Here is a 27,817-nt window from a genome sequence, read left to right on the forward strand (position 1 = left end):
ATTAATACTAGGTCTGGTGGAGGATTAATATTAGCAGGGATTGCATTGTAGATGCTATTGAACCTAGTACAATAATCCTAAAGTGACTCATTATGAGCTCTTCTAATGTTATCATATTCAAAAAGTATTTGCAGAGGGTTTTTATTTCTCTCCCATCTATCAATAAACAATCTATGAAAAGCAGCTAAGTTTGAAATATGATTAGTAGGTAAAGATTTGAACCATTTCTTAACATCCCCAGTTAATGTTTGGGTAAACAACCTCATTTGGACATCAGATTCATCAATCTCATGCAACTCAAAATAGTCAGTCATTTTGTTCACATGTTGTTGGGTAGTATACTGACTAGTAGCATCAAACAAAAAGATTTTTCTTTGATAATCTTGGGGCATGGCATGGAGTTGCACTGGTAAAACCAAAGGTGCATATCTGTCTGCCATGGCTAAGATTTTGGCTTGACTAGGGGGTAAAGTGTTGGTACTTGTGGTAGGGCTTGAAATAGATGGAGATGAACTAGATGAGGATGAGGAGTTTTGTTGGATAGGAAGCTGATGAATGATTGTTTTAGCGGAATGGACTGTGGTGGATACAATTGGTGAGGTGGTAGTAAATGAAGGTGTATTTACAGTATTTGAAGATTGTGCAAAAATTTCAGAGGCAACAACAGTGAGGGTAGCTAGTTCAACTGATTCTTGAAGGTAAGCATCATCTATATGGCTTATCAATGTGGAGCTTAAAGCTTCTAACTTGTCAAAAATATCCAACACAAATTTATCTAAATCTGGATGTATAGGCACCTTTTTTTACTCAATGAATTGAATAAAATTAGGGTCTAACACAATTTCATGAATTTCATTCTCTGATATAGTTCTAAACAATGAGAGATCAAATGACAAATCAAATGGAATTTCCTCTGAGGTTGATAATTACTCGAGCAGTGAATTTGCTTTAACTAACTAGCTACTACCTACTTGAGTTTCTACCTTTTTTGGTTTTCTTAAAATCCTGTCTGGGTCGTCAACTATGGTAGCAGGGTTTGGATCTAGATTTTCCCTGGTATAGTGAGTCTTTTTGGGAGCTAGAATTTTAACTTTTTAATTACTTTTATGAAACTTTTTAAAGACACTCTTGAAATGACCTGAGGGGGCACAAGATAAAATTTAAGGTATCCTTAAAGTTTTATTACATTGAGGATCGAAGTCCCCAATATGGTCGCCAATATGTTATCACTCCAATACTTTTCTTGAGTTCTCGAGAAAGAAATGATTTGAGGTAACCACAAACCAACTTTGGAGATTAGGATCTAGCCTTCCTAATTCTCAGAGAGGGCTCTCTCTTTTTTATTTAACTTTGTTTAGTTATTTGATTTTAGGGTAGTTACGATTGTGCTTGGGTTCTAATTTAGATTTGGTGGTGGGGTAACTTACTTAGATGAAAAGAGGGATGTCTTTTACCATTGGGCTATGGGGTCAAATGTCAGGCAAACAGGGCTAGATCAAGTTCTAAAAACAATGCCTACAGGGCAAGATAGCAGAGTTACTTCAGATCTCAAGGTTGGATGGTGAAGTGATTTTCGATCGGATCCAAAGAGAAATTAAGGGTTCCTTAGGCCGGATTATGAGGAAAATGAAAGAGGTCAACCAGGATGGGAGAGAAATTAAGGATTCTCAGATCCAGATATCATAAGAAAACATGTAAATGATTAACTATTTAAAAAAGTGTACTTAAAAAAATTCTGAGATAAACTTCCAGTTGATTCATTCAACTTTAGATAACATTTAAGTTTGTGAAAAACATAAGAAAATAACATATTGACAAAGAAAATATTTCACTTCACTGTAATAGCTCTACACATGAATCCTATAATGCAATCTCTTTATTAATTGCTCCAGTCTGCTGACTTGAAAATTGGTACAATAACCCTTAGGTTTAAGATCAAAATAACTCTACAAATGTATAGCAATCCACACTCAATAATTCGAATTATGAAGTATTTATACAAAAATAATTTACAAAATATCCCAAACTATCTTGGGAACTAATCTAGGAGAAAGAAATATCTTCATGCAAGAAGATAGAGGCAGCTATTGAATTGTTGTTTGTTGTCCCTGTTTATTAGGATGTGCTGTCTTTAATCTTTGATATTTTGCCTTTTAATCTCTACTTTGTTGTTTTGTCTTCACGCTGGATGTTCTATTTACTTTGACCTTTCAACTGATACACTTTCATCTTATACACTTTGACCTAGGTGACCTGTCATTATCCTTTTACAGTGCCTTTTTACTCTTACTGTACATTTTTTCCTTTTGACTATGTATTTCTACAGTAAGTCATTTAATTTTTCCCATGTTTCGATATCTGGTAATTGTATATTCATCATATTCCTGTAAATCTCATCTGCCTTTGTATACTTGGTAAAAGCGGGCTTATTCACAAAAATGTGTTTTACCTCATGCTGGAGGTAAAACAATTTCTCAAAAGTTTGGTATAAGACCTTGCTAGTAGGTATGTCCTTCATGGATGAAGTATTCACTTGATCTCTGTCTACTTCTCTGATTTTTCTATTGTAGTCCTCTTGTGCCATTAATTTATCATTTATTACCAAGGGATCTGGTAAACCCTTTTGCCTCAAAATTTTATATTTAACCATGAATCTGTCAGTGGCTAGTTGCATGGTTTGGCACTTGTCTTCCAGGTTTAACATTAAATTCCTCTTGGTGAGGGCCCTTTTCACTTCGAAAATTGTACATGTTCTGTCAGGTATCTCTAATTCCTGCAACTCATACTTGTTTTTCGAGTTGAGGAAGTGAATGATCCTTGTAGCTTACTCTGGCATGTCTCCAAGTTCTGCTTTTACTCTCTGTATGGCTTCTGTAGCCTGTTTTATTAAGTCAGTCTGCTCAAAAATTACTTGGATGGATTGCCAAATATCATTGATAGAGTCAATGATATTGGCCCACAATTTTTCCTTATCCTGTCCAAGGGGTTCCTTCAATGTAAGTTCCTTCTCCGAGATTTTTATTCTTTCATTCATTCTAGTGGCTTTCTGCACTTCTTCCTTGTGCATGATTTGGGCAAGCTTGTAGTCAGTTTCAAGACTGGTCACCTTCTCCTTGAGCTTGTTCAGTTCATTGGTCTGAATGGCTTCCATTTCCTTGATCAATCTGCTTGCCTCATCACCTGTTGACCCTGTTGTTGTAGACCCTGTTGCTGATGTAGATGGTGTAGAAGCTGGCAGTGCTATAGCCATTGGAGCTGTACGAGTTAAGGATGCTACCAAAGTGGAAGGTACTGCAGTAGTTACTATTGGGATAACAGTGGCAAGGGAATTATCTAGACTAGCTTGTTTTACATGTATCAAGCTATCCAATTGCTTTTCCATCTCCTTTAGCTGATCATTCAATTGAAGCACCAGGTCCATCATTTCCTCATGATTTGTTTGGTTCTCTAGGACCTCTTTTGTTTGTGGGTGTTCTAAATGAGGTAGCTTTAGTCGTTTCTTGAGAGTTGCTATATCCTCATTCTTCTTCTTGATCAACTTTTCACCAGCTTTAATGTCACTTGGATCATGGCCTAGCTCAACGACCAAGTCCTCCAATGACTTGATCCTGTTGTATTTGGCCTGTGAGGAGGCCTTTTCCAATTTATATTGGGATGTGATATTGTCCAGTGAACCTTGCACCCTGTGTGCAGCCATGGCCTTTCCTGTTAGGGTTAAGTAAATCATCTCTCCAGCCTACTTGTGAAATTATATCTGGTCAATGGGATAAACATCCATGGACAATACCTCAAAATCATTTTTTTTGTAATCAGCTGAGGTCTTTGGCTGCTAGACAATTGGTTACATGAATGAGACTTGTATCTTTCCTACTTTGATGTCAAAAGCTGACATCAACCTGCTCTGGTTGGCTGGTGTGTGTTTGAAGTATTGGGCATATGTTTCAGCCTTCAACTTCTCATTTCTCATCTTAATCTCCTTGTACCTGTCTTTAATGTCTCTTTCTTTATCAGTTGGCCTAGTGAAGGAGGAAACCTCAACACTTAGTTGTCTCTCAATCATTTGAGTGTTGGAGGTTGATGGTTGTTGTGTCTCTCCTAAAGCAGTTGTGTCTTTGCTTCTTTGCCCCATTGTTTCAGTGTCAGTGATTTCCATTGATTCAATGTTTTCTTCCTGTTCAGACATAGGATTTAGCTTGGGCCTTTTTCTGAGTTCAAAGTACTCATCTGTGGTCTCCATGGTAGAACTAGAACCCTCCTCCCTGTTTCTTTTTGGATTCCTCTCCTCATTTGCTGGGGTCTGTAAAACAGGAGGATTATTCATTGGTTCCCCTAGTTCTGGAACTTGCAGGAAAGAACTCTGGTCAATTTGCTTTTCAACATCAATGAGTGTGTTCTCTACATCCACTATTGTGTTATCCATGTCAATTAATGTATTTTCCAACCATTCTGATTGGTTGGAAAACTGCTCAATATCAGGTCTTGGGTGGTGGATGAAAGGTCCCAATTTGACCTTGAGTCTTAACTTATTTATAACCCCATGAGGGTCATACTACCACATGAATTTGTTCTTGAATTTCATGTCCTGCAATATCTTGTCAACCTCAGGTCCAGCGTCTCTGTTATTACATATGAAGGGGCCCAATTTATTGTCATTTTAAATTGGGTCTTTTTCCTAGCTGCTATGAAGTTGACTTCATCTAAATTGATGATCAACCTAAAATATTCAAGTGCAAATATCCTCATAGGGAGGCATTTGGGAGTTTTATAAGGGGCAAGTTGGAATCCATAAACTTTGATTTGAGTGTGGTTCTGGTATTGATACCAGTCTCCCACCTTGTTGTTCTTGGCCAACTGTAACACCCTCTTGATTTCTTGGCTGATTCTGGGCCAAGTGGTACTGGTCAGCATGTTCATGATTAGATATGAATCAATGAAGTCTTTATAGGTGAATGTAGTGGAGTATTTCTGGATCAAAGGTGTCGAATAAATAATTGACCTCTCTTTCCCCTTGGTATCCAACTTCTGGATGTGGACAGGGAATTTATCTGCTTGATAATACAAAAACATGTGAAATAACACTAAAGAGTACTTGAAAACTCTTTCAGTTTGCAGTCTAGTGAACTATTCATGCATCCTGTCTGCAATGAACTGAGCATAATTGTACATGATAGCAGGAGGCTTGCCTGGGGTGAAGATGGAGAGAAAGGCCAGGATAACCTCATCCACATGCTCATCTGAGGTATATCCTAGGATGCAAGAGAGCATGGTAATTATCTGTCTGCCTCTCTCTGAAAAAATGGTGGCAGCATAATGTGGACTATCTGTGGGAGTATGGTGGTCTTCTATGATGAAGGTCTGGAAAATTTCTGTTATTTTAACGAGGTCTAATTTTACATATAGGTCTAGCATGTTATGAAACCAGCTCAAGAAAAGATAGAAAAGATAGATCAACGCCTTAGAATTCAGCCTCTTCGAGGGGGCAACCTCCTTTACATTACATAAATGAACAATTCTTGGATGATACAAATGACAAAACCTCCTTTCTATATATAGGAGTCTAAGGAGTCACAATATAATCCAGCCGACCTAACAATAATAATATAAAGCCACAAAAATAACAATAGAGGGATTCTATGGGCACATTAATAACAATATGGGGGCAATGGGGGCACAACAATATAAATAAGGGGTATAACTACAATAGTAATGGGGTAATCACTAGTATTATAGGGACCCAACATGCCCCTATCCTTCAAAAAAGTGTTGTCCTCAACGCTTGAGTAGTTTTGGATACTTCTGCATAAAATTCTCATCCTCCCATGTGGAATCTTCAGCGGATAAGTTCTTCCACTTGATAAGGTACTCTGAAATTGATCAATTTCGTAGCTGTCGAGTTCTTGTTTCTATAACTGCTTCCGGTTCCAATATAATTTTTCCTTCCTCGTCAAGTTCTGGCAATATTGTTTGAACTGGGAGCTTGTCACCTATAACCTTCTTTAAGCATGAAACATGGAAAACTAGGTGCAATCGAGAAGCTGCAGGAAGCTCCAATTTGTATGCCATAGTACCAATCTTTTGCAACACCTTGTACGGACCATAATACTTTGGTGATAATTTATTATCCTTCTTAGCTTGCTTGAGGGACATTTGCTTATATGGTTGTAGCTGTAGGAATACCCAATCACCTACATCAAAACTTCTTTCACTGCGATGTTGATCTGCCTGTTGTTTCGTTCTATTCTGTGCCAACACGAGGTTATCCTTTAAGAGTTGGAGGACTTCTTGTTGATGTTTGATGTGATGTTCCACTGCCTGAACCTTAGAATTTTGTCTTAAATATGATGTGATGGATGGTGGTTGATACCCATAAAGTGCCATAAATGGGGTCATTTTTGTTGCTGTATGAAAGGAAGTGTTATACCACCATTCAGCCAGAGGCAAGCATTTGACCCATTGTGTCTGTTTATCAGATACAAAGCAACGAAGATATCCTTCCAAACATTTGTTTACTATCTCAGTTTGCCCATCAGATTGAGGATGATAAGATGAGCTATGAGCTAACTGAGTACCAAGACAAGAAAATAATTATGTCCAAAAATTTCCAGTGAAAATGGGATCTCTGTCACTTACAATAATATTTGGGTTTCCATGTAGCTTTTGAATTGTTTCCATAAATGCAGTAGAAACTGTACTGTCTTTAATTGGATGTGATAATGCACAAAAGTGTGCATACTTGGTAAGTCTGTCAACTACCACCATGATGACACTCTTTCCCTCAGACTTGGGTAAACCTGTGATAAAATCCATTGATACCTCCTCCCAACGTTGGCTTGGAATGGATAAAGGTTGTAATAGACCCGATGTCTTAATTGTTTCAACTTTATTTTGTTGGCAAACCAAACATTCTGCCACAAACTTTTGAATATATGATTTAAGGCCATCCCAAAAAAATTCCTTCTTAACCCTGTGGTAAGTTTTTAAAAATCCTGAGTGCCCTCCTAAGGGAGAAGTGTGAAATTCCATAAGAATCTTTTGTTTTAGCTGGGAATTCTTACAGAGGTATAAGCGATCTTTGTACCATAACGAATCATTTTTCCAGCTAAATGTATCAGATGTACTGGAATCTTGTTGTAGCTTTCGAATAAGTGCCCACACTTCTTCGTCATTCTTCCATTCCTCCCTTGCTTCATTTATCCAATCTGGTTGGATGATAGAAATAGCGCACAACAATGCTTCCACATCCTCATCCTTCCTTGAGAGTGCATCTGCCACCACATTTTGCTTCCCTTTTTTGTAGATGATTTCAAAGTCATAACCCAACATCTTTGTGACCCACTTTTGTTGCTCTTCAGAGGATAATCTTTGTTCTAAAAAGTATTTAAGGCTATCATGATCCGTTTTTACCTTGAAGTGTCTTCCCATTAGGTAGGGTCGCCATTTCTTAAGTGCATGGAGTATTGCCAACATTTCCTTCTCATAAATAGCTTTGCTTAGAAACTTTCCCTTGATTGGACGACTTTCAAAAGCAATGGGTCTTTCATCTTGCATTAGAACAGCACCAATTCCATTTCCTGAAGCATCACATTCCACAATAAAGGTTTTTGTGAAGTCCGGTGTAGCTAAGACCGGTGCTTGGAACATTGCCTCTTTAAGATGTTCAAAGGCCTTTGTTGCTTCCGGAGTCCATGAAAATGCATCTTTCTTCAATAATGTCGTTAGAGGTGCTGCTATTCTCCCATAATTCTTAACAAACTTGCGATAATACCCTGTCAACCCAAGAAATCCGCGCAAATGCTTTATGGATGTGGGGATTTTCCATTCCTTAATGGCTTTAATTTTGGTAGGGTCTACCTTAACTCCTTCATGAGATACAATATGACCCAAATATTCCACCTCCTGGACTCCAAAGAAACAATTGGATCTTTTGGCATATAATTGTTTCTCCTCCAATAGTTGTAGCACCCTGTCAACATGTTCAACATGATCCTTCCAAGACTTGTTGTAGATAAGTATATCATCAAAAAATACTAACACAAATTTTCCAAGGAATGGTTTGAAAATTGAATTCATCAAACCTTGAAATGTTGAAGGTGCATTGGTAAGGCCAAAAGGCATGACCAAAAATTCATAATGACCCTCATGAGTTCTAAATGCAGCTTTCGGAATGTCTTCAATCTTCATTCTGATTTGATGATATCCTGAACGAAGATCCAACTTGGTGAAGTAAATTGATCCATGCAATTCATCCAGTAATTCATCAATGACAGGAATGGGGAACTTATCTTTAATAGTGAGCTTGTTGAGCTCCCTATAATCCGGACACATGCGCCATGATCCATCCTTCTTGTGCACCAATACTACTGGAGCAGAGAAAGAACTTTGACTCGGTTGAATTATACGAGCCTCTAGCATTTCTGCAACCATACGTTCAATTTCACTTTTTTGGACATAGGGATATCTGTACGGCCTGATGTTTGGAGGAACACTTCCTAGAATCAGATGAATAGCACGATCATGATCACGCATAGGTGGGAGATCTTTGGGAGTCTCAAATACCTTAGAATGATTGTCCAGGACTTTTTGGAGATCTGGAGAAATAGATGATTCTAATGTGGAAACATCTAGCGAACATAATTGTGCAATTACACCCCTTTGCTCCTTTTTTAGAAGCTTTGTCATACCATTAGAGCTGATTATCTTTCCTGGTTTCCCTGCAATACCCCTTAATTCAACTTCCTTTCCTTCCATGGAGAATTTGATGAAAAGTTCTTGAAAATTAAAAGCTATTGTACCCACGGATTGTAGCCATTGGACTCCTAGTACAACATCAGCACCTCCCATTAGAATGGAAAGCATTGGGCTAGTCAATACATATTCTCCCATGGATAGCTTGATATTATGGCACTTTCCAGAGCAATTTATTGTTCCTCCATTTGCAATCATCACTTGACACTCTGGTGCTGGATATAGGAAGCAATTCAATTCTTTTGCTACCCTACAATGAATAAAATTGTGGGTGCTTCCTGAATCAATCAACACTATCACCTTTTTCTTCTTGATTTGTCCTTCTATCTTGATGGTTTGAGGAGTGGTAATTCCTGCCAATGCATTACAAGATATGGTCGGATTTATTTGTTCTTCATCTAGGCTTTGTTCCTGGAGCATATCCTGTTCTTTTGACCTTTCTTGCTCCTTTTCTTCTTCCTCTTCACGATCTATGTAGAATAATTTCTTCTCAGCACACTTATGACCTTTAGTGTATTTGCTATCACAACTATAACAAAGCCCTTTTGCTCTTTTTTCTTCCAATTGTTGTGGTGTCAACCTTACAGGTTGTGGAAGACTAGGGGCAACAACACTTCCGTCTTTATAGTTGTGAGTGGTATGCTTCCTGGTTGCCATAATTTTGCTTTCCATTTTTCTTGCTAACCTGAATGCCTTCTCTAATGAATCAGGTTCCCAAAGTCGAACATCATGTTGGATATTATCTTTTAAAGACCCTATGAACACATCAATCCTATGCTGCTCTGGAATATCTTTTACCCTTATGTTGAATTTTTGGAACTCCTCAATGTGCTCCATTATTGAACCCTTTTGTTTGAGACTTATCAATTGGCTAAAAAAAGTGTTGCTTTTTATATCCTCATAATGTGCTATCAATTCTTCCATAAAAATTGCCCAAATGATAAATTGTTTACGAGAGCAAAGCCATTGATACCATACAAACTGATTTGGTTCCAAATATAAAGTTTCCATACGTACCTTTTGTGTGTTTTGCACATTATTGAGATCGAAGAACTGCTCCATCTGTAATATCCATGTGGCGGGATCCTTGCCATCAAACTTCCTCATATCGATTTTTGGAATATGGTGGGTCTTCGATCCAACATTAGAGTCTATGGAATCATGATTAAAATTTCTTTTGTTCACATCATTAGTTTCCTTTACAACCTTTTCACCATTAGTAAGTATTTCTTGTAGAAAATTTGTCAAATCTGTCTTCAAATCTGCCATGTCTGTCTTCAAATCTATCCTCAAATCTGTCTTCAGATCATCCATCTTAGCTTCCATGCCCTTTATCTTAGATTCCACGCCATTTATCTTAGCATCTGTTAGCTTTTGTGAGCGTGACATTTGTTGCACTTGTTCTTGTAATTTTGATATATCATGTAGCATTTCTTCCTCTTCTTCATGAGTCATGGTAGAGCTTTCAGGTTCCTTACTAGGTGTTTGCATTTTCTTTCCTCGGGGCATCAGTTACCGATAATAATGCTTTACTATTCCCTTTGAATTCCTTCAAACCAAGCTTATGCAAAAATTAAAAAAAAAACTACACACCTTTTTTTTACTTTGTAGAAGCCTGATATTGAATCTGATGTATCTCTGTAATTTTGAATCATCCAGTTCTGAAATTGTGACCTGTAGTAGCCTTCTATGTCCTCTTTCCAATGCCACTAGTCTGATCCAAATTGGATTCTCCAAGAAATAGTTATGCACAATCTCCCGCAGTGACCTGATTATAGACTAGTTCCGTAGAGCGAAATTGTATAACGTTCCACGTGTCACTGTTTCAACCTTTGACTCTAAAAAATATATAAAAGGAAACTACAGTCCGTACTCTTTCTGTACCTTCTTACGAAATTTCAATCCGATGCTCAGAAAGAAAGTTATGATGATTTTCCCCAGGTCACCTGTTTTGAGTGTAATTCAGGAGTCTGCAAAAAGACCAACTTCCTCAGATCATATCTCCACAAATATCGTGCGAAAAGCTCTAAAATTCAGATCCAAGGTTCAACGGGATTTCTTCTCAAATGGGTTTTTTTTGCGACTTCTGAAACATCACAGAAAAAAAGTTATAGCGAAAATGCCACGATGACCTGTTTGGAGCAGCGAAACCCTAGAATCCAAAGCTCTGATACCAAATGTTATGAAACCAGCTCAAGAAAAGATAGAAAAGATAGATCAACGCCTTAGAATTCAGCCTCTTCGAGGGGGCAACCTCCTTTACATTACATAAATGAACAATTCTTGGATGATACAAATGACAAAACCTCCTTTCTATATATAGGAGTCTAAGGAGTCACAATATAATCCAGCTGACCTAACAATAATAATATAAAGCCACAAAAATAACAATAGAGGGATACTATGGGCACATTAATAACAATATGGGGGCAATGGGGGCACAACAATATAAATAAGGGGTATAACTACAATAGTAATGGGGTAATCACTAGTATTATAGGGACCCAACATAGCAAGTCACCAATAGACAGTGGGGTTTCATTTGGGCTAGTTTGGACCTGTAGCATTTGGTTGATGGATTCTACAGTGATGGTGAATAACAACTACTGGTTAGGGGCAACAATAGCCCTTTGGCTAGGAATATAGCAGGCATGACATAAATGTATGATATCAGGGAATGGGTGCACTTCTGGGAATAAATACTTGGGTAAATTGGATTCCCAAAGGTAGATGTCATCATTTTGGTTTAGGAATCTATCCTTACTCCAACAGTGGAGCTTTAGAAGGTAGGTTGGTGATCAATTTTTGTTGCATAGTTTTAGGGTGTCGCATAATGTCTTGAGCAACATTCATAGTGAAAACGAGTGAAAAGGGTGAAATGGGGCTTCTCCGGCCTTTTAACCAACAATGGTTACATTTTGACGCAGACTTTAGAAATGAACAGTGGACAGTTTTTGGTCTTAGTGGGGAGGCAGTTTTTTGGGCCATCATATCGCTTTTGGAGGGCAGGCAGTATTTTCTTGCGAGCACGCGATCTAGCCTGGAGCTGCCACATAGCAGAATAGTGCTCAGGCAAAACCGCAAATATCGCATGCTCTAGGGTTGATAATGGTCGGATGGTGAATGTGCGTGATATGGATGCGCACCGTCGGATCTAGGGGTGGGAGATTAGATGGCTGTTGCATGGTCAAGATGCACGGAGGGGTTATTGTGGCGGGGTCTTTTAACTACACCAAGGGTTGGTGGGTTAAAATGGGTTTATTGGGGATATATGAAACAGGGAGTTAGTTAAATTATGCGGGGGGATAAAAACTTAGGATAAGGCGGTTTTTATGGGTTTTGAAGGAAAATAGGGAAATTAATAAGGGGGATTGTAATATTTGCAATGGGGAATGGGTTTCACACTAGCGAAAATGGGTTTTGGGTAAGGGGATCAGTTTTACAAGGTAATTTACTAGGGAAATGTGTGAAATCAAGGGGTAAGGGTCAAAATGAAGGGAAAAATGGTATTTAATAAGAAATGATGAGATAATGGGGAAATTAGTAAGTAAGTATGTGAGGGTGAAATGAAATGAGGGGGAAATAGTTAAATAAGCTTGTGAATACCTTTTCACTCTAAGAAATGCTCTTACACATGAAACATAGGATTAAGCATGATAAATATGCTTTCGACTGAGCAACCTTGTACTTTTGCAACCTTTCCTCTACCTATCCTCTATTTATCCTAACATTTTGTCTTCACTTTATTGGGAGCATTTGAGCTTGCAAACCCTTTATTTCCTTTTTTTTTAACAAGAAAACTATCTAATTCTAACCTTATAACTTCCAATGGCTTAGATTAAGCTGATGAGCACATTTTTATTCTCTAGCTAACTACTGATCTACCAAAGTTAAACAATTTGGCTAGATCTTTACTCTCTATTTATCAACATAAAATTTAAAACATGAATGAGTCAAGATTAAGCTTTTTGACCATCATGGATTGTGGCATTTCCAACAAGCTTCACACAACCTTATTTTGCATAGTAAAGTAAAAAGTAGTGGCATTTGAATTTGCACACTTTCATGATCTGTTTTATTTCTTTTGTGGGGTTCATATTTTTCATTTTTTTTATCCTTTTCTTTTTCTTTTTTGTCCTTTGATTATTCTTTTAGGACATATACTCTTTACGTTTTTTAATTTTTTAATATGGAAAAAAATTTGCAGAAAGCAAAAGTATGTACAATATTACAAGACTAACCATAGCAATTCAAAATTATGAATCCTATTATTATAGGACCCTAACACCTTGCACTTGGTAGGAACATGGAGGAGGCATATTTTATGGATTTGATCCAATTTTTTGACAAAATAGACCTAAAAAGGTTTAGAAATGAGTCTCCTTATAGAATCCAAAAGTCACTTGAATGCAAAAACAACCTCTACATAGTGGAGAGGGTATCTACCATAAACATTGGCCAATTGACTATACAAAATCATACATCAATGGAATAGTATGGTTTAGGGTAAAAATAAGGTTATGAATAATATACTTATTAACCCCATAATTAATAGTAATAAAATAATTATTCACCATAAAACATGTAAAGGGTTGAATGCCTAAATATATCTCTCTTTAACATGATTTTAAATCTTCCATTAATTTTTTTTGTTGTTGGTGTGACCAACTCGGATTCGAAGATTGAATCTAATGGTTTATATAATACTTCATAACATGACCATCACCAATTAAGATATCCTTAGCGGGGGCACATCTTCCATTATTTTATGATAGAGAAAGTACTGATTTATTTTTAAATATAGTTAATGTTTACATTAAAATTGCTTATATTTTTAGATGTATTAATGAACTTTCCGAAACCAATAAAGTCAATTCCAGGTAATCCACTAAGTAGAGTTTATAAATTTTACTATAAATCTTATGAGTAATTTCAACATAGTTTTTCCCTAAAACTCAGACTCATTCCTTCCTAAATAAAATCATAATTAAGGTGATCCAAATTTAAATCACTCTCAAATCCTATTTGAATAGAACTTATTACCATACAAAATAATAGAGTACAAAATTCATATTTTAAAAGGCTAGAACTTATTACCATACAACATAATACAATATGAAATTCATATTTTGAAAGCTATTTATCTTAATAGTTAAATGATATTCCTTTCCTTTTTTTGTGGTTGGTATTTGATTAAAAGAAAATTCAAATTATTTTTGAATTTAGTTAACTAAAAATTATCAAAATGTTAATTTATAAGTTTAAATAATAATTTTGAATATTTAAATAAATTCAAAAACCCTAAAGTTTTAAAATTATAATGTGTAAGTTACTAAATTGATAATCTTACATAAAACTAAAAATCTAATCAGGTTTTGCTTGGATTAAGCAGAAGAGAACCACTATGCTTTTATAAGTGTGTATAAATGAAAAGGTAAATTGTACTAGCATTTGCACCGAGAGGCACAAAGAAACACCGATAAGATATGCATACCGAATGTGCGTATTAACGTTGATTAATCGAAATAGCACGTCCACCTGTCTAATTGAAACTTAGGGGTGTTTGGTAATAATCAACCACATATAACATTGTTTCATTGTTAATTGAAACTATGTTATAATAGCAACATAGGAGGGGCTATAGCTTTTAAAAAATGCGAAGCCATATTACAATGGATTATAGTAGATGTTAGGAGGTCCCACATGCCACACCATCGCTTTAATCCCGCATATTAAAACTTCAAGAATATTAGATATTTTTAAGTTGTTCACATGCTCTAACCTCCAACGTAACAGATGCAATATTTCAACAAAATCATTTTGATACTCCAATCAGGTCCACATAATAATCTGACCTCTGATGGATGGGATATTTCAATTAATTTGTTTTGATAGTCCTATTGGGTCCACAATTGAGGGTAGGTTCAAATACCATTTACAAAGGGGTGGCAGAAACACTGTTGAAACTAGATTTGAACTCATCAATGGAGGCCTATCTCTTGGAGTTTCTCCTCCTAGCACTAAATACTACAATAAAGCTCGAATAATAAAAATGACTGATAAAGTACCAACAATAAATTATTATGGAAAAATTGGAAAGTGTTGACCGAAGTCTATCAAGGGATCATTTTCAGAAATGTTGAATTTGTATGCTCATCCAAGCCACACAAAAAAGTTTTCTATAACTTATGGCTTACAGTTCATGGTAGCTAAACTATGGATTTAGTTGAAATTTTATATGAACTGAAATATTTTGTAAAGCCTCTTATTCATGGTTGTGACCTGATAAGATTGCTACAAGATTACCCAAATCGAAGTGTTCCTTCAATATTCAGTAAAAGTGACCTCTGGGAAAACTTGGAGACCGGAAATAGTGATAGCACACATGCATATCTTGGCCTGTCGAAGAGCCAAAAAATATATTGAGAAAGGGTTCACTCAGTTTAGATCTAGAAAGAAATTTAAACAAGAAATTGCATATTTATACATATTAATGTTGGAAACAAGTCATACAATGAGTATGAGTACTCAATATGCAACGATGTTTCTAAGTTGAAAAGCCGACCTAAAACAACCACTAAATGTAACCAATTTGTGCAACCTTTGGAGTTGAGTGGTTGTATTTTCTTGTTTTTTGTGGGTAGATCCAACCTCTGTTTGGCCTATTTTTTCCCTAAAAAATGACCTACCATTGAATTGCTTCTCCACACTTTGAGGTTATATTCAATTTTGAGGAGAAGCATGTGATGTTATGTGCCTTGTGTTGGCTATAATTATGACATCTCATGGAGGGCTAAAAACTTATTGACTATGCCTTGAATTATAGGAAAGGAAAATATTTACATGTTATGAAGAACCAGAGGAGAAGACAAAACTTATAAAACTCATTGCCTTAAGTGCATAATCCAATGAAATATTTTCATACATTATATATACATGTCAAATTAAGGATCCAGTGAGTGTCAAGAAGCCTCATAAGTTTCTAGCCATACTTAACATTATGGGAAAATGTAAGAGGACCAAATGTTAAAGTTCTTATTATCTATCAACTATGACCCATATACATTCCATGTGCATGACATGGAAAACCTGAGGAATTGTGCAGGGATTTCAATTGGATAATTTATAGTGAAACCTATTATTGGGGGGATAACAATTTTTATTTATTTATTTTTTTATTATTATTATTATTATTATTATTATTATTATTGTTATTATTATTATTATTATTTTATTATTATTATTATTATTATTTAATTTTTAAATTTATTTATTTATTTATTATTATTATTATTATTAATTTTTTTTTCTCTTCTTCTTCTGTAGAAAGAACCTACACTCCAAATTCGAGCCTAGATACATACACTGCCCACCTGGTACTTTATCAAATTCATGTACATGCCAAGTAACGAAAGACTCAACTGAAGAATAAATTTAACGACTAATGTGATGACCTGATGAGAGACTGCTAAAACAACTTTCCCTTATAGTCCAGACCTCTTTGATCTTTATTTAAGATATGGAAGAATAAAGCAAAATATTGACATACGTACTCCACCTCCTTTGACCAATATTAAACCCTGGATATTATACTATTTGGAGAGGTTCGCTATGCACGACTGCTAAAATATGTTCTAAACTAAATTTCTGACTAACAATATAAAGACAAGCCTAACAAAGTAGAAGTGTTGGGATAACCAAAAACCATCGAAAGAATTAAAGAATTTTGGGCAGGAATTCCTTCGAAAATGTTCATGCTAAATGCAAAGCAAATATTATACAACATATAATATCGTATGATAAAATGTGGAAGAAGGCCACAAGAAAAAACATCAAAGGAGAAGAGATATTTCCAGCTTGCAAACATCACCAGATTGGACCTGAACCAAAAACTGAACTTGAACCTGAGGCCCGTCATCGCCACATCTATGAAATAGATAACTAATACAAATCCTCTCCTGGTTTCGCCTTGTTCCACTTTGAATTGAAAATTCAGCTTTGTCACCACTGTAATTCATGGCTATGAAACTTACAGGCTAGCCTAAATTGGCTTCCTCTGATAAAAATTTCGTGGCTCTACCCCCATTGCCAAAGAAGGTGAAATTAAATCCTCCAAATTTTGTTAAAAAATGTCAAGTTACCTGTAGATAAACTCTCTAGAGCACGAAAAAGCCATATCTAGCACCGAGTCGAGGAAAATCGCCAAATGAATACCCTAGTTTCTAGTGTGCAGCGGGGAAGAAAAACCATCCTAGTAAACCAAACAAAACACAAAATAACAATTGAACAACATGATGAACCAGGAACCATCATGCCCCATAACACACTCTCCACAATGCCAAGAATGGTGATGGTTGCGACCAACATTGCAGCAAGGTTGCCCAAGTACCAGGGGACCAAATGTTCAAAGCAGAATAACATGATGGTTTGATAACCCTCCAAAACCCACAGTAACATAAACCCTAACCTGCCCACATCCGCACGAGATTTATCATATAAATTCCCAACATGTGCTCATATGAAGGGGGCAACTGTTGTACCTCCAATGTGATTGTCTACATGTCGTTTGGAGGAATTGAAGGGGGCTCCCAACTACTAGCGTCCCTCCCCTATTGCTCAAAAAGGTTCATAACTAAAACTTGTCCGATACTAATTACCAAATGTTGAGTGGTCACTGTCACGTATCTATATTTATAGAAAGTATATCACTAAATTATTATGTTTATTAAAATGTTTTTCAAAATGGTTAGAAGTGTTGGTGCTATCGGAGGTACTCCATTGTGCTAGCTTGCTTGCACTCGAGGATATTAAGGTGGTAGGGGATTCAAAGATAGTGATTGAATAGTTTTATGGTAGGGACTCTTTCGTGCCTACTCTCCTCCATTGGATGGAACATGTCAGTGTGTTAAAGGCCTCCTTTGCATCCATCCATTTCTGCCATATCTACTTAGAGCAGAACACACATGTGGATAGGTTCTCTAAGACAAGATTGTCTGCGCCTATGAGGAGGATTTTCTATGAGTTGCTTATCAATGACACCTAGCAACTCAAGTTTTTGAATTCTTAATTCCTTCAAGTTATTTATGGTGGCAGTTTGTAATTTTCCACTACATAGTATGATTGTTGTATATGACACAACGTTTATTTTTGTAATTGCCAGATTTTTATGTGTACCTTGTATGTTGGTATATCTAGGAGCGATTTGGTTACATGTGTTTCTTTTTCTGTTGGAATGATCTTGTGGGCCAATGTTGTAGATGTAACACACTTTTGTTTTATCAATAAAAGACTTTTGTTTCCACCTTTGAAAAAAACGTAACTCTGCACCCAAACATTGACAAACTTTATATTTATTTATTAAAATTATTTTTTAATGTTTAAATGTATTTATTTAATGAAATTGTTTCTTTAAATATTTATTTATGTTTTAAAATTAAGATTATTTGTTTAATTGGTTTGTATGGAGTTTACTATCGACTAAGCATCAAATTTAAGTTTCATACAAAAAATTCTACACATGAGCATCATCTCACTATTAAATAAATCATTCTCCCATTTAACATTAAAACTGACTCTATGAACTTCCCCACTATTAAATAAATCATTCTTCCATTTAACATTAAAACTGATTCTATGAACTTCACGTACTATTAAATAAATCATTCTTCCATTTAACATTAAAATTTACCATAAATTAAACATAAAATAATCTTTAAAAAATATTAATTTTATTAAAATTAATAAAATAATATTAAAACAAACAATAGACTCTATTTTTAGCCTTCCCTCAACTTTACTCTAACCATATAAATAATGTACACTAATTTTCCAAAGCCTTTCTAAACAAGACATTATGAACATAAAATATGATCATTTTCGTCACATTAAGGATATGCATTGAAGGGTTTACGCAGCCAAAAATATGTCATTGCACTCTCGAATAAAATCCTCACATTCAATACTTAAAAAAACTTTGCCATCTGAAATTCATGAAAATGCTATGTAGCACGTCACAATGTGCATTGTACCTTTCATATTCACTCTTCAAAGCATTTGAAAATTTAGCAAGAAAATGTGTTTGCATTGGGTGTGACTCTTTTGCTCCTTTAACCGAAAAAACCTCATGCCCTTAAACATATGAAATAGATGCTTCACAAAGCAGATGGTTCTCTATCTCATTTAATCATTTTTTTCGCTCGCTTAAAGTTGGATTTCTTTGAGCTCTCGAGCCCTCATTGGGTTTTTCTCTATTCATTTTGTGTGGTGATAAAACTTTTTAAAGGGTGGGGAATCCTATTATTGTTTGTCAGATCATTAGTGGGTATAGTTATCACTGACTGGGCTAACCATAGCAGCAGGAGGGATAACACTTTGATAGTTATTAAAAGGACAGGCATCCACCTCTATCAAATTTTGTGTTAGATCATAAAGGCATAAGCTTTTTAACTAAACATACACACTTTTATATCATACTTTATATCATACTTTAAAAACGTTAAATTATTTTATATCATATTCTAAAAAATTTAAATGGTAAAATATCTTACTATTTCCATTGTTTACTGTTTATGATCAAAATCTGGTTATTATTAATTTTTTTTCATAAATTTGTTAGAATTATTATTTACTTTTAAAAAAATTTGATTTAACATGTTGAAATACCTATTCCTTAATTTCTACAATGTTCACAAGTAATATTTCCAATTCCATCCATACCAAATTCTCCTTCCAAAAAAGTCCCAGTTTCAGTGTTTGTTGTTTTAAGCAAATGATTCCCATTTCATCCATCCAAAATTATTCCTACCATAAAGTATCAGTTTCATTTTTTGTTATTTTAAGCAAACCTTTGGCTTATGATGGCATTTTCTAGGTGTTGTTATTCCAAAGAGAAAAAAATGTCGACAAAAGGAGTTAGAGAAAAATGTGGTTATCAAGTGGTCGATCGACCAATAGACTACCCAAAAAAAAATCATTTGGGCCTTAATATCTGTACTCGAATTGCCTTCTTGAAAACTACCAAAGATGTGCTGATCCAGTACCTTCTTTGAGAGATCATCGCTAGCCCACTAAAAGCGATTGTCAGAATCATTGACTTCCATACTATTGATATCGTTATTAACCCCTGTAGACTGATGTGCAAAAGAAATTGAGGATGGCTCTGTTTCCCTTAATATAGATGGGCTAACGAGGGCCTTTGAAACCGCATGTGAAGGGTGGAAAGTAGAAAAATATGTATTTGTTGCAAATTTCGGCTTTGAAGAAATAGATGGTTGTGGCATAGGTTGATTACATAAATTAGAAGGAAAACCCAGAATCTGCTGAATCCCCAACTGTTTATTCAATGTTGTAGTAATATGATCGGGCCCCAAGTGGGACGTTGACAAAGGTGCAACTATAGGTATTGTATTCATATAAATCATGAGATCATTGATATCATTGTGCATATATGAAGAACGCCAAATATACAATTAAACATTCAATTTACAAAGGAAAATTCTCCAACTTCTTTAAGTGGATTCTAATTTATACATTGCAGTTTTGATCTATAACACCTGATTTATTGGACATTCAATTTACAAGACAAATTCCTCCAAACTGCTTTGAGTGGATTCTAATTTAGACAACACTTCTCCATTAGTTTTTTTTTTCAGAGAGAAAAAGCATCATAGTATTATATTGAGTCAATATAAAAGTCCAGATGGTACATAAGGGCTCAAAAATAGCCAGCATGCCAGCATATATGAGACAAAAAACTTGTAGGAATAGGACTTCCCAAAGGATACGGAAGCCAACATCATCAGTCCATAATCACAGCTAACAATCTTCAGATAAAAGAGCATCAGATGGCTAGACACATATTACAAAAAGAGATAGTGCATAAGGACAGCCAGAAAAACTTGATATATACTAGAGGAAGAAGAAAAGATGAAGAGAAAGACGCTGAATTAAAAACCAAAAAGACTCATAACCCAGGAATAGAAAAGTCCTAGATGAAGCAAGAGAACTCTCCATCAGAAACCATCATGGACCATGAGTCATAATCTAAAGTCAGCCCCTTCTTTGACAGACAGTCAGCTTGGACGTTTTGGGAACGAAAGATGTGGTGAATGGAGCAATCTTTCATGCGCCCCCAAAAAAACATAATCCTTTCCATCCACCCCATCAAATGAGGACTACTAATGTGGCAGGCACCCTTTACATGGTCAGTCATTTTTTTTGAGTCGCCATAAATTGAAATGTCCTGGATATCAAAAAACACACAGAAAGCAAGAAGACCTGCAAGAGCCCTCGCCTCAGCCAAACTATTTGAGCCATTCCCACCATTCCATGATATAAAGTATTGCAGCTTCTCGTCCATAATAATGTGGACACCATAGCCACAAATATTATGTTGCTCGGCCCCATCAAAAAAAGCACAAGGAGCCCTGTTGAGAGGGCTTTCATTCTCTTTTATGCGACCTTTTTTCATTTTGGGCTGTTTTAATGGCACAACATCGTGGATGGAGATAATATGATGCAAGATAGACTTAAGGGGTTCTTTTGAGTCTTTGAAGATTTTGGCGTTCCTCCATTTCCATGCGCACCATAGGACAATGATAAAGAGAGATCTCCATGATTCTCTTTGAGCACACCACCATTCAAAAGCTACCTAGATTGAAACAAAAACAACATGAGGGAAACCATAAAGCAGAGATAATTCATACCAGATTTGTAGAGAAGAATTGCACTGGAAGAACATATGATGATTGGATTCCTCCGCTGATTTGCACATAGAACATCTACTCGGTCCATGCCAGTTCCTTTTCCTCAAATTTTCCCAAGTCAAATTTCTGTTGTTGAAGACTAGCCACGAGAAAAGAATCATTTTGAGAGGGCATCCCGACTTCCAGAGACTCAGAGGATATATAGAACAGGAGCTAGATGCCTTTAATTTAATCATATCAGTGTAAATATCTTTAACACGAGCCGGCAGCTTTGCATTTGGCACAATCCACATAAGATGATCCAAAGACCCAGAGCGATGGAAACCATAACTACAAAGAGCATCCTTTACAGATTTCCATACGGAAACCAGAGGTTCTGGTAGATGAAGATCATGGGCTTCTTTCCATAAAGGAATTGGGCCATGCCAGATTGATATTAATTTGTCCCACATAAAAATGCCATTTCTGTAAAAAAAGAACAAGAGGCTTTCAGGGATGAATAAGCATTCCCGCCCACCCATAATGGGGTCAATTCCAATTAAAATTCTGCTGCCAAAATAAAGACTCCCTCTCAGATTCTCTAAGAAGTATTGCTCAACTTTGCGGAGGCTGAGCCAGATAGCAGATCCTTGTTTGGCTCCAATTGATCCCTTCCTGTACCAGAATTCCAAATCTTTACCTTTCATGTATTTCTTTTTAATAGTGATACTCCACGGCCCTTCACCATAAATACCCCTCCACAGCGTTTTGCATAGGAGCACTTTACCAAAAATCCGCAGGTCTAACAGGCCCCAGCCGCCAAGATTCTTTGGTAGAGAGATCTTATCCATTTTGGACAGATGGAGTTTCCTCTGATTAGATTTTCCGCCCCATATAAAATTTGCAGAAACTCTGTTCATTTTGTGTATGATACTTGCTGGAAGGTAGAAAATATGAGCCCAGTAAACAGCTAATTGCACTAAGACTTCCTGCGTTAAAATAATTCTACCTGCCAAGGAAAGAGTCTTATATTCCCACGCCGAAATCTTTTTGTAGTATCTTTCTATCACCCATTGCCAATCCGCTTTGGAATAGCCCTTGGCCTTCAGCTGAAATCCCAGATATTTCAAACCCTCCTTTAGCGATCTCGACTCTATACCGAGCAGTTCAGAGATCCAATTCACCATTTCCATGTTGGTATCATTGTGGAAAAGGGTAGATTTTGCTCTATTAATTTGTAACCCAGTAGCCCTCTGGAATCTATTAAGAATATCGTTGAGGCATATCCAGGACACCCTGCATAGCATAGCAAAGATGAGCACGTCATCAACAAAGAGGTTGTGAGAGATATAGATGTCCCTGCAAATCATGACAGGCCTGCATCTATTTTCGGCCACTGCCTTGTTAATCTGAAGGCTGAGAGAGTTCATTGCCAATATAAATAAAAGAGGGGAAAGGGGGCACCCCTGACGAAGACCCCTTTCCGCTGGAAAGAAAGGAGAAGGCATTCCATTTATGATGACCGAGTAGTGGACATTTTCAACGCATGACATAATCCAGTTGATGGAATTTGATTTTAGGCCGATCTTTGCCAATAAACATCTAATGAATCCCCAATCTAAACAATCGTAGGCTCTTTGCAAGTCAATTTTTAGAATGGCCGCATCTGTTTTTCTTGATATCATTGAAAAAAGACTTTCCTGTGTTATAGCAACTGCATCCAAAATGTTGCGCCCCTTTAAAAAAGCATGTTGGTCCTTGGAAAGAAAGGTGGCCAGAGTCGATTTCATTCTTTCAGCAATAATTTTAGTGATAATTTTGAAGGATATATTGCATAATGAGATCGGCCTGAAATCTTGGAAAGATTCTGCTTCTGCCTTTTTTGGGATTAGAGAAATCTGTGTGGATGTTGTGATCTGATGAATATTTCCAGAGATTCGAGATGCTTCAACCATCCTCAGCAAGTCTTTCTTGATGATATCAAAAAAGTGAGTAAAAAATTCTATGGTCCAGCCATCCGGGCCTGGGCATTTATCCTTTTTGAAAGCTTTAAGAACTCCAAGGAGCTCCTCCTCTGTGATTGGCTGAAATAGGCTCGCGTTTTTCTCATCATCGAACATTTGTGGAGCCAATTCAATACCCCATAGAATGTCCTGAAAATCACAGACTTCCCTTCTTTTGTACTGGTTTTTGAAATGCCGCACAGCTTCATTCGATATATCATGTTGAGATACGAAAAAACCACCCTTGCCATCATTAATTCTCCATATTGTGTTTTTTTCGCGCCTGGCATTTGCAAATTTATGAAAAAACCTTGTGTTCCGGTCACCATCCTTCAGCCATATTGCCCTGCTTTTGAGCCTCCATGAGGCCTCCTCCTGTTCCAAAAGATTTTTTTTTTTTTTTTTTTCAAGATCTCTTATACGGCATTTCATGCTAAGAGGAAAAAAATTTGCATCCATAGACCCTAAAATCCTGTCCAGCTCCTTTTGTATTTCTTGAAGCACATGTCTGTCCCTTTTTCTTTTATCATATTGCCACTCTTTTGCCACCTTTCTCAAAACAGACATCTTGTCTCTAAACGTCATAAATGGGGGGGACAAATCTCTTGCGGATAGATCCTTCCATGCATTAGATATGATTTTATTGAAATCTGGGTCCTCTAACCATGTTCTATTGAATTTGAAGGGATAACCCATTCTGAAACCCTTCTCCTGCCAGCTGAGGAAAATTGGCCTGTGATCTGATGTAAAGGCGTTCCCTATGGATGAAATAGGCATGCCCATTTTGTCTATGATGCTAACATGCAGAATGAACCGATCAATCCTTTTAGCAATATACGCCTCTCCTGACCTTCCATTATCCCACGTAGGCATCATTTTCGGAGGAGCAATATCCACAAGATTTCTATTCAGAAGTTCCAGCTTAATACGGTCAGCAAGCGAGTCTCTTTTTCTGCAGTTACCCCAGCATTCGTCAGTGCTTAAAGTTACATTTAGATCACCTGCAATCATCAGAGATTCAATATCAAAAATTTCCGAGGCAAACAATTTTTCCCAGAAAGGGATTCTGTTCTTATAAGGCGCATAGGTGTTCAAAATATTAATTTGGAATCTTTGACCTCTGATAAATGCCGAGATAAGAATACCAACAAAACACTTGTAGGCTTTGGCACTGATCCATTCAGGATCCCATAAGACTGCCAACCCCCCTGACAGGCCTCTTGCCTCTGAGGCAACCATATACCATGAAGGAAGCATTTTCCTAAAGTAAGATATGGATACCTGACTGCTGTGCATGGTTTCTTGGATTAAAATAATTTTTGGCCGAGCTGTGTGGAAGATGTCCCTTAGCGCCAAGAATTTTGGGTTTGCACCTAAACCCCTAATATTCATGGATACAATAAAGGTCATTTGGATGAGTCACCAGCCATGCTTGCTCTAAGAGGCTGTGATTCAGTCATATCATATATGGGAACATCGATTAGTGATAAGTTCCTTACTCCGCTATCTGAAACAATCGTCCTCCCCCTAAAATGTCTGCTCCCTCCATTGTGTTTCTTTCTTACTGTAATATTCCTTGCAGAATTTGGACTTATGAAGGGAGAAGCAGGGTTATTCGGTTTATGAATGGTCAGAGGCTCCAACTCAAGAGACTTTCTACTAAGTAAAAAATCTATATCATTGTCACACATATTAACTGGAGATGACTCAGGGGAATTGAACGGAGTGGCCGCCACCAAAGGCTCTTTGCCTTTTGAGGAAAGAGGAAGACACCTGTCCGGCGACTCTTTGCTTTTTGAGGAAAGAAGATGACTCTTGTCCGGCGTCGGGGATGAAGATGATATCACTATGGGGTGGGAGCCAACGATAAAATCCTTAATCTGAAAGGGCGCTGGAGAGGGAACAACTTTGTCATCCCTTGGTTCAGGAATGGGCGAGCAGAAATTAGACGAAGCCCTATTAATATTGGAACAAGCAGCCTTTGCAGAGGAAACTGGTCTGGCTTCAGGCCCATTAGAAAAATCCTGAGATGATAGCCGCGGGGACAGGGTGGGTTCCAGATTTTTAAGGGCCTGATCATCCACAAGTTCGGTCGCCGATAAGCTGGCTGAAGGCGATGAAATCTTCTTTATAGAGGGAATGGGTGAGTCTATCCGGGATCTGCGATGAAACAACCTTGGTTTTGGGGCCGCATGCCGCCTGCAATTTTTTATTAAATGCCCAGTTTTGTGGCATGAGGAGCACCTAAAGGGTATGCCCCAAAAATCTAGCCTTTGTTTAATTTTCAGGTGCCCCCACGCAATCTCAATATGATCTGGATAACCCCCCTTATATGCCTTCTCAATGAGAATCCACGCTATCCTTTTGTCTTTTTCTCCACGACACCATGGGTCAACATAAACAAATCTACCAATGGAGTTGCCTATTACAGCGAGGGATTCCATGGACCACATCTCCAGAGGGAGATTTGGGAGTTTAACCCAAATCAAATTATTTGATGGAGTGTTTTTTAAAGGGTCGAATCCAATATACCACCTGTAGAGAGCTAGAAAACTTCTTCCAAAAACCCAGGGACCCTTCAAGACAGCTTCTAAGTCACAGGCCTTCAGGAAGTGAAAACAATACCACTCTTTCATGAGGAGGGAGATGATGGGGGTATAACCGATCAGAGGTTTCCACCGGTCCTCAAGCCATTTTCTCATAGCAGCATCGTCCATTTCCGGGAAATGCCACCTGCCCACCAAGGCGAGATCCTGAAGGCTTTCAATTCTTTCAGAAAGATGAGAACTGTCCAAATTGATAGCTGAAGGCGGGGAGGTGGTTTTTACAGGGTTCCTGGCTTTGTTGTAATGGTTCACATGTTCGCACAGCAGGGACTCCTCTTTGCTATATGCTTTCTGAGATGGATGAATAGAGAGGAGCCCATCCTTCTCTTGCCACGAAGGTTTGACAATCATGTCGTCCAGGGTGGATTGCCACCCAGCAGACAACGTGGAAGCCTCACGTGCCTTTTCAGCCAAGATAGTGGCTCGGACCATGGCCTCCGTGGCCGATGCGTCCGACCCAACGTCCATTCAATTCTAGAAAAACCACGCCTCAATAGAATAACCCTTGGGGACCTAATTAAATTCCAGATCAGGATTGTACAGGAAATTAATCATCCTCTGATCCATTTCTGAACATATCACCTAGATGAGATAAATGCCAATTGAGGGGAATTAAGTGAGGATGGATCAGATCAGACTTTGGGACTAGCGCTTAGAAGACTCCGGAAGGAAGGCTCCAACAATACAAGGTGGGCACAGATTAATAGGCCAACTTTTAGCCAGGGACCATAACTAGGGATGACGAAAGCGCACCGGCAATTTGACTAAAGAGGGATGCTCCTAGATTGACTGTACACTTAAGTACAAAAACACGTCATATAAAGGACAAAATCCATAACTCAATGAAATTTGAATTTTCATTCTGAAGATAGATTACGGGATTTCCGGTCCTAGAAAAGGTTTTCCGATCCCGCATTCCGGCCATCCAAAGGAAGCCATTACAGGCACTGAATCGAAAGTGCTTCAGGTCGCTCAGAGAATGAGATTAAGAAACATCTAACTGGAGGAGGATTCTTGGCAAACTAAGCAGCAGCAGTAAATCTCAACAATGCACCACCATGCCCCTATTCTAAAGTGAATGTCAGAGCACGGTTTGTAAAATACTATGGATTTCTTCAATTTAAGGATAAATGCCGAAAGCATTTTGGAGAACCAGACCAGAACCAAGGAAAAAGAGAGACACCCAGTAGCCACTAAACTCAAACAGGTTGAGCGGATTGATTCAAAAATTAACTTGTAAAGGACCAGAACCATAAGAATAATTCGTCGTAGTATCCCCAGACTAAACCATCACTAAATTTCAGAAAGCCATACTATATACCTTGAGAGATACATGGGAAAACCGCAGAAACGTAAACAACGTAAGAAGCTGTAAAGGATTAAAAAGATAAATTAATATACTGACCTCTTACCAGGCGTGTGCCGGGGGGAGAGCATGAATTCCGCCAGCATGAACGAAAACCAGGAGGAAAATAACCAAAGAAATGGAAACTATGACAGGAACAAACGAAACAACTGGGAAAGAGCAGCCAAAGAGAACTATACTTCCTTTGAACCAAGAAGAAAGAAACTAGTTTGTAAACACGAGAAGTTTTAGACAGCAAATAGCAGGTATCGGCACGTTGGAGGGTAGGTATGCATGGATGACTTGCGGCGGGTATCGAGCATGCATTGGTTCTTAGATTATACCTGCCTATCATCGATTGGTCAAGGTCATGGACGCCACAGCTTCAAAAGGCCTGGTTCGTTGAGCTTCTGTCGCTTCTCCAAGCTTGACACG

The 27,817-nt window shown here is 37.4% G+C and overlaps 1 protein-coding gene across 1 annotated transcript; it reads right to left on the minus strand.

Annotated features, from left to right (window-relative positions):
- Positions 1-20,731: 20,731 nt before the first annotated feature.
- On the minus strand, positions 20,732-21,214 carry LOC149192231 (uncharacterized). Its single transcript, XM_089406875.1, has one exon. It carries the CDS (start codon positions 21,212-21,214, stop codon positions 20,732-20,734), a length of 483 nt encoding a protein of 160 aa, XP_089263001.1.
- Positions 21,215-27,817: the final 6,603 nt, after the last annotated feature.

This window comes from Pinus tabuliformis, chromosome 2_2 (assembly GCF_031772625.1).
Source record: "Pinus tabuliformis cultivar Carrire ecotype Pingquan chromosome 2_2, CPIR1, whole genome shotgun sequence".
Lineage (NCBI taxonomy): Eukaryota > Viridiplantae > Streptophyta > Pinopsida > Pinales > Pinaceae > Pinus > Pinus tabuliformis.

Excerpts from the sequence above, each read along its gene's own strand:
- LOC149192231 (XM_089406875.1), bottom strand. The coding sequence starts at position 21,214 with ATGAAAAAAGGTCGCATAAAAGAGAATGAAAGCCCTCTCAACAGGGCT.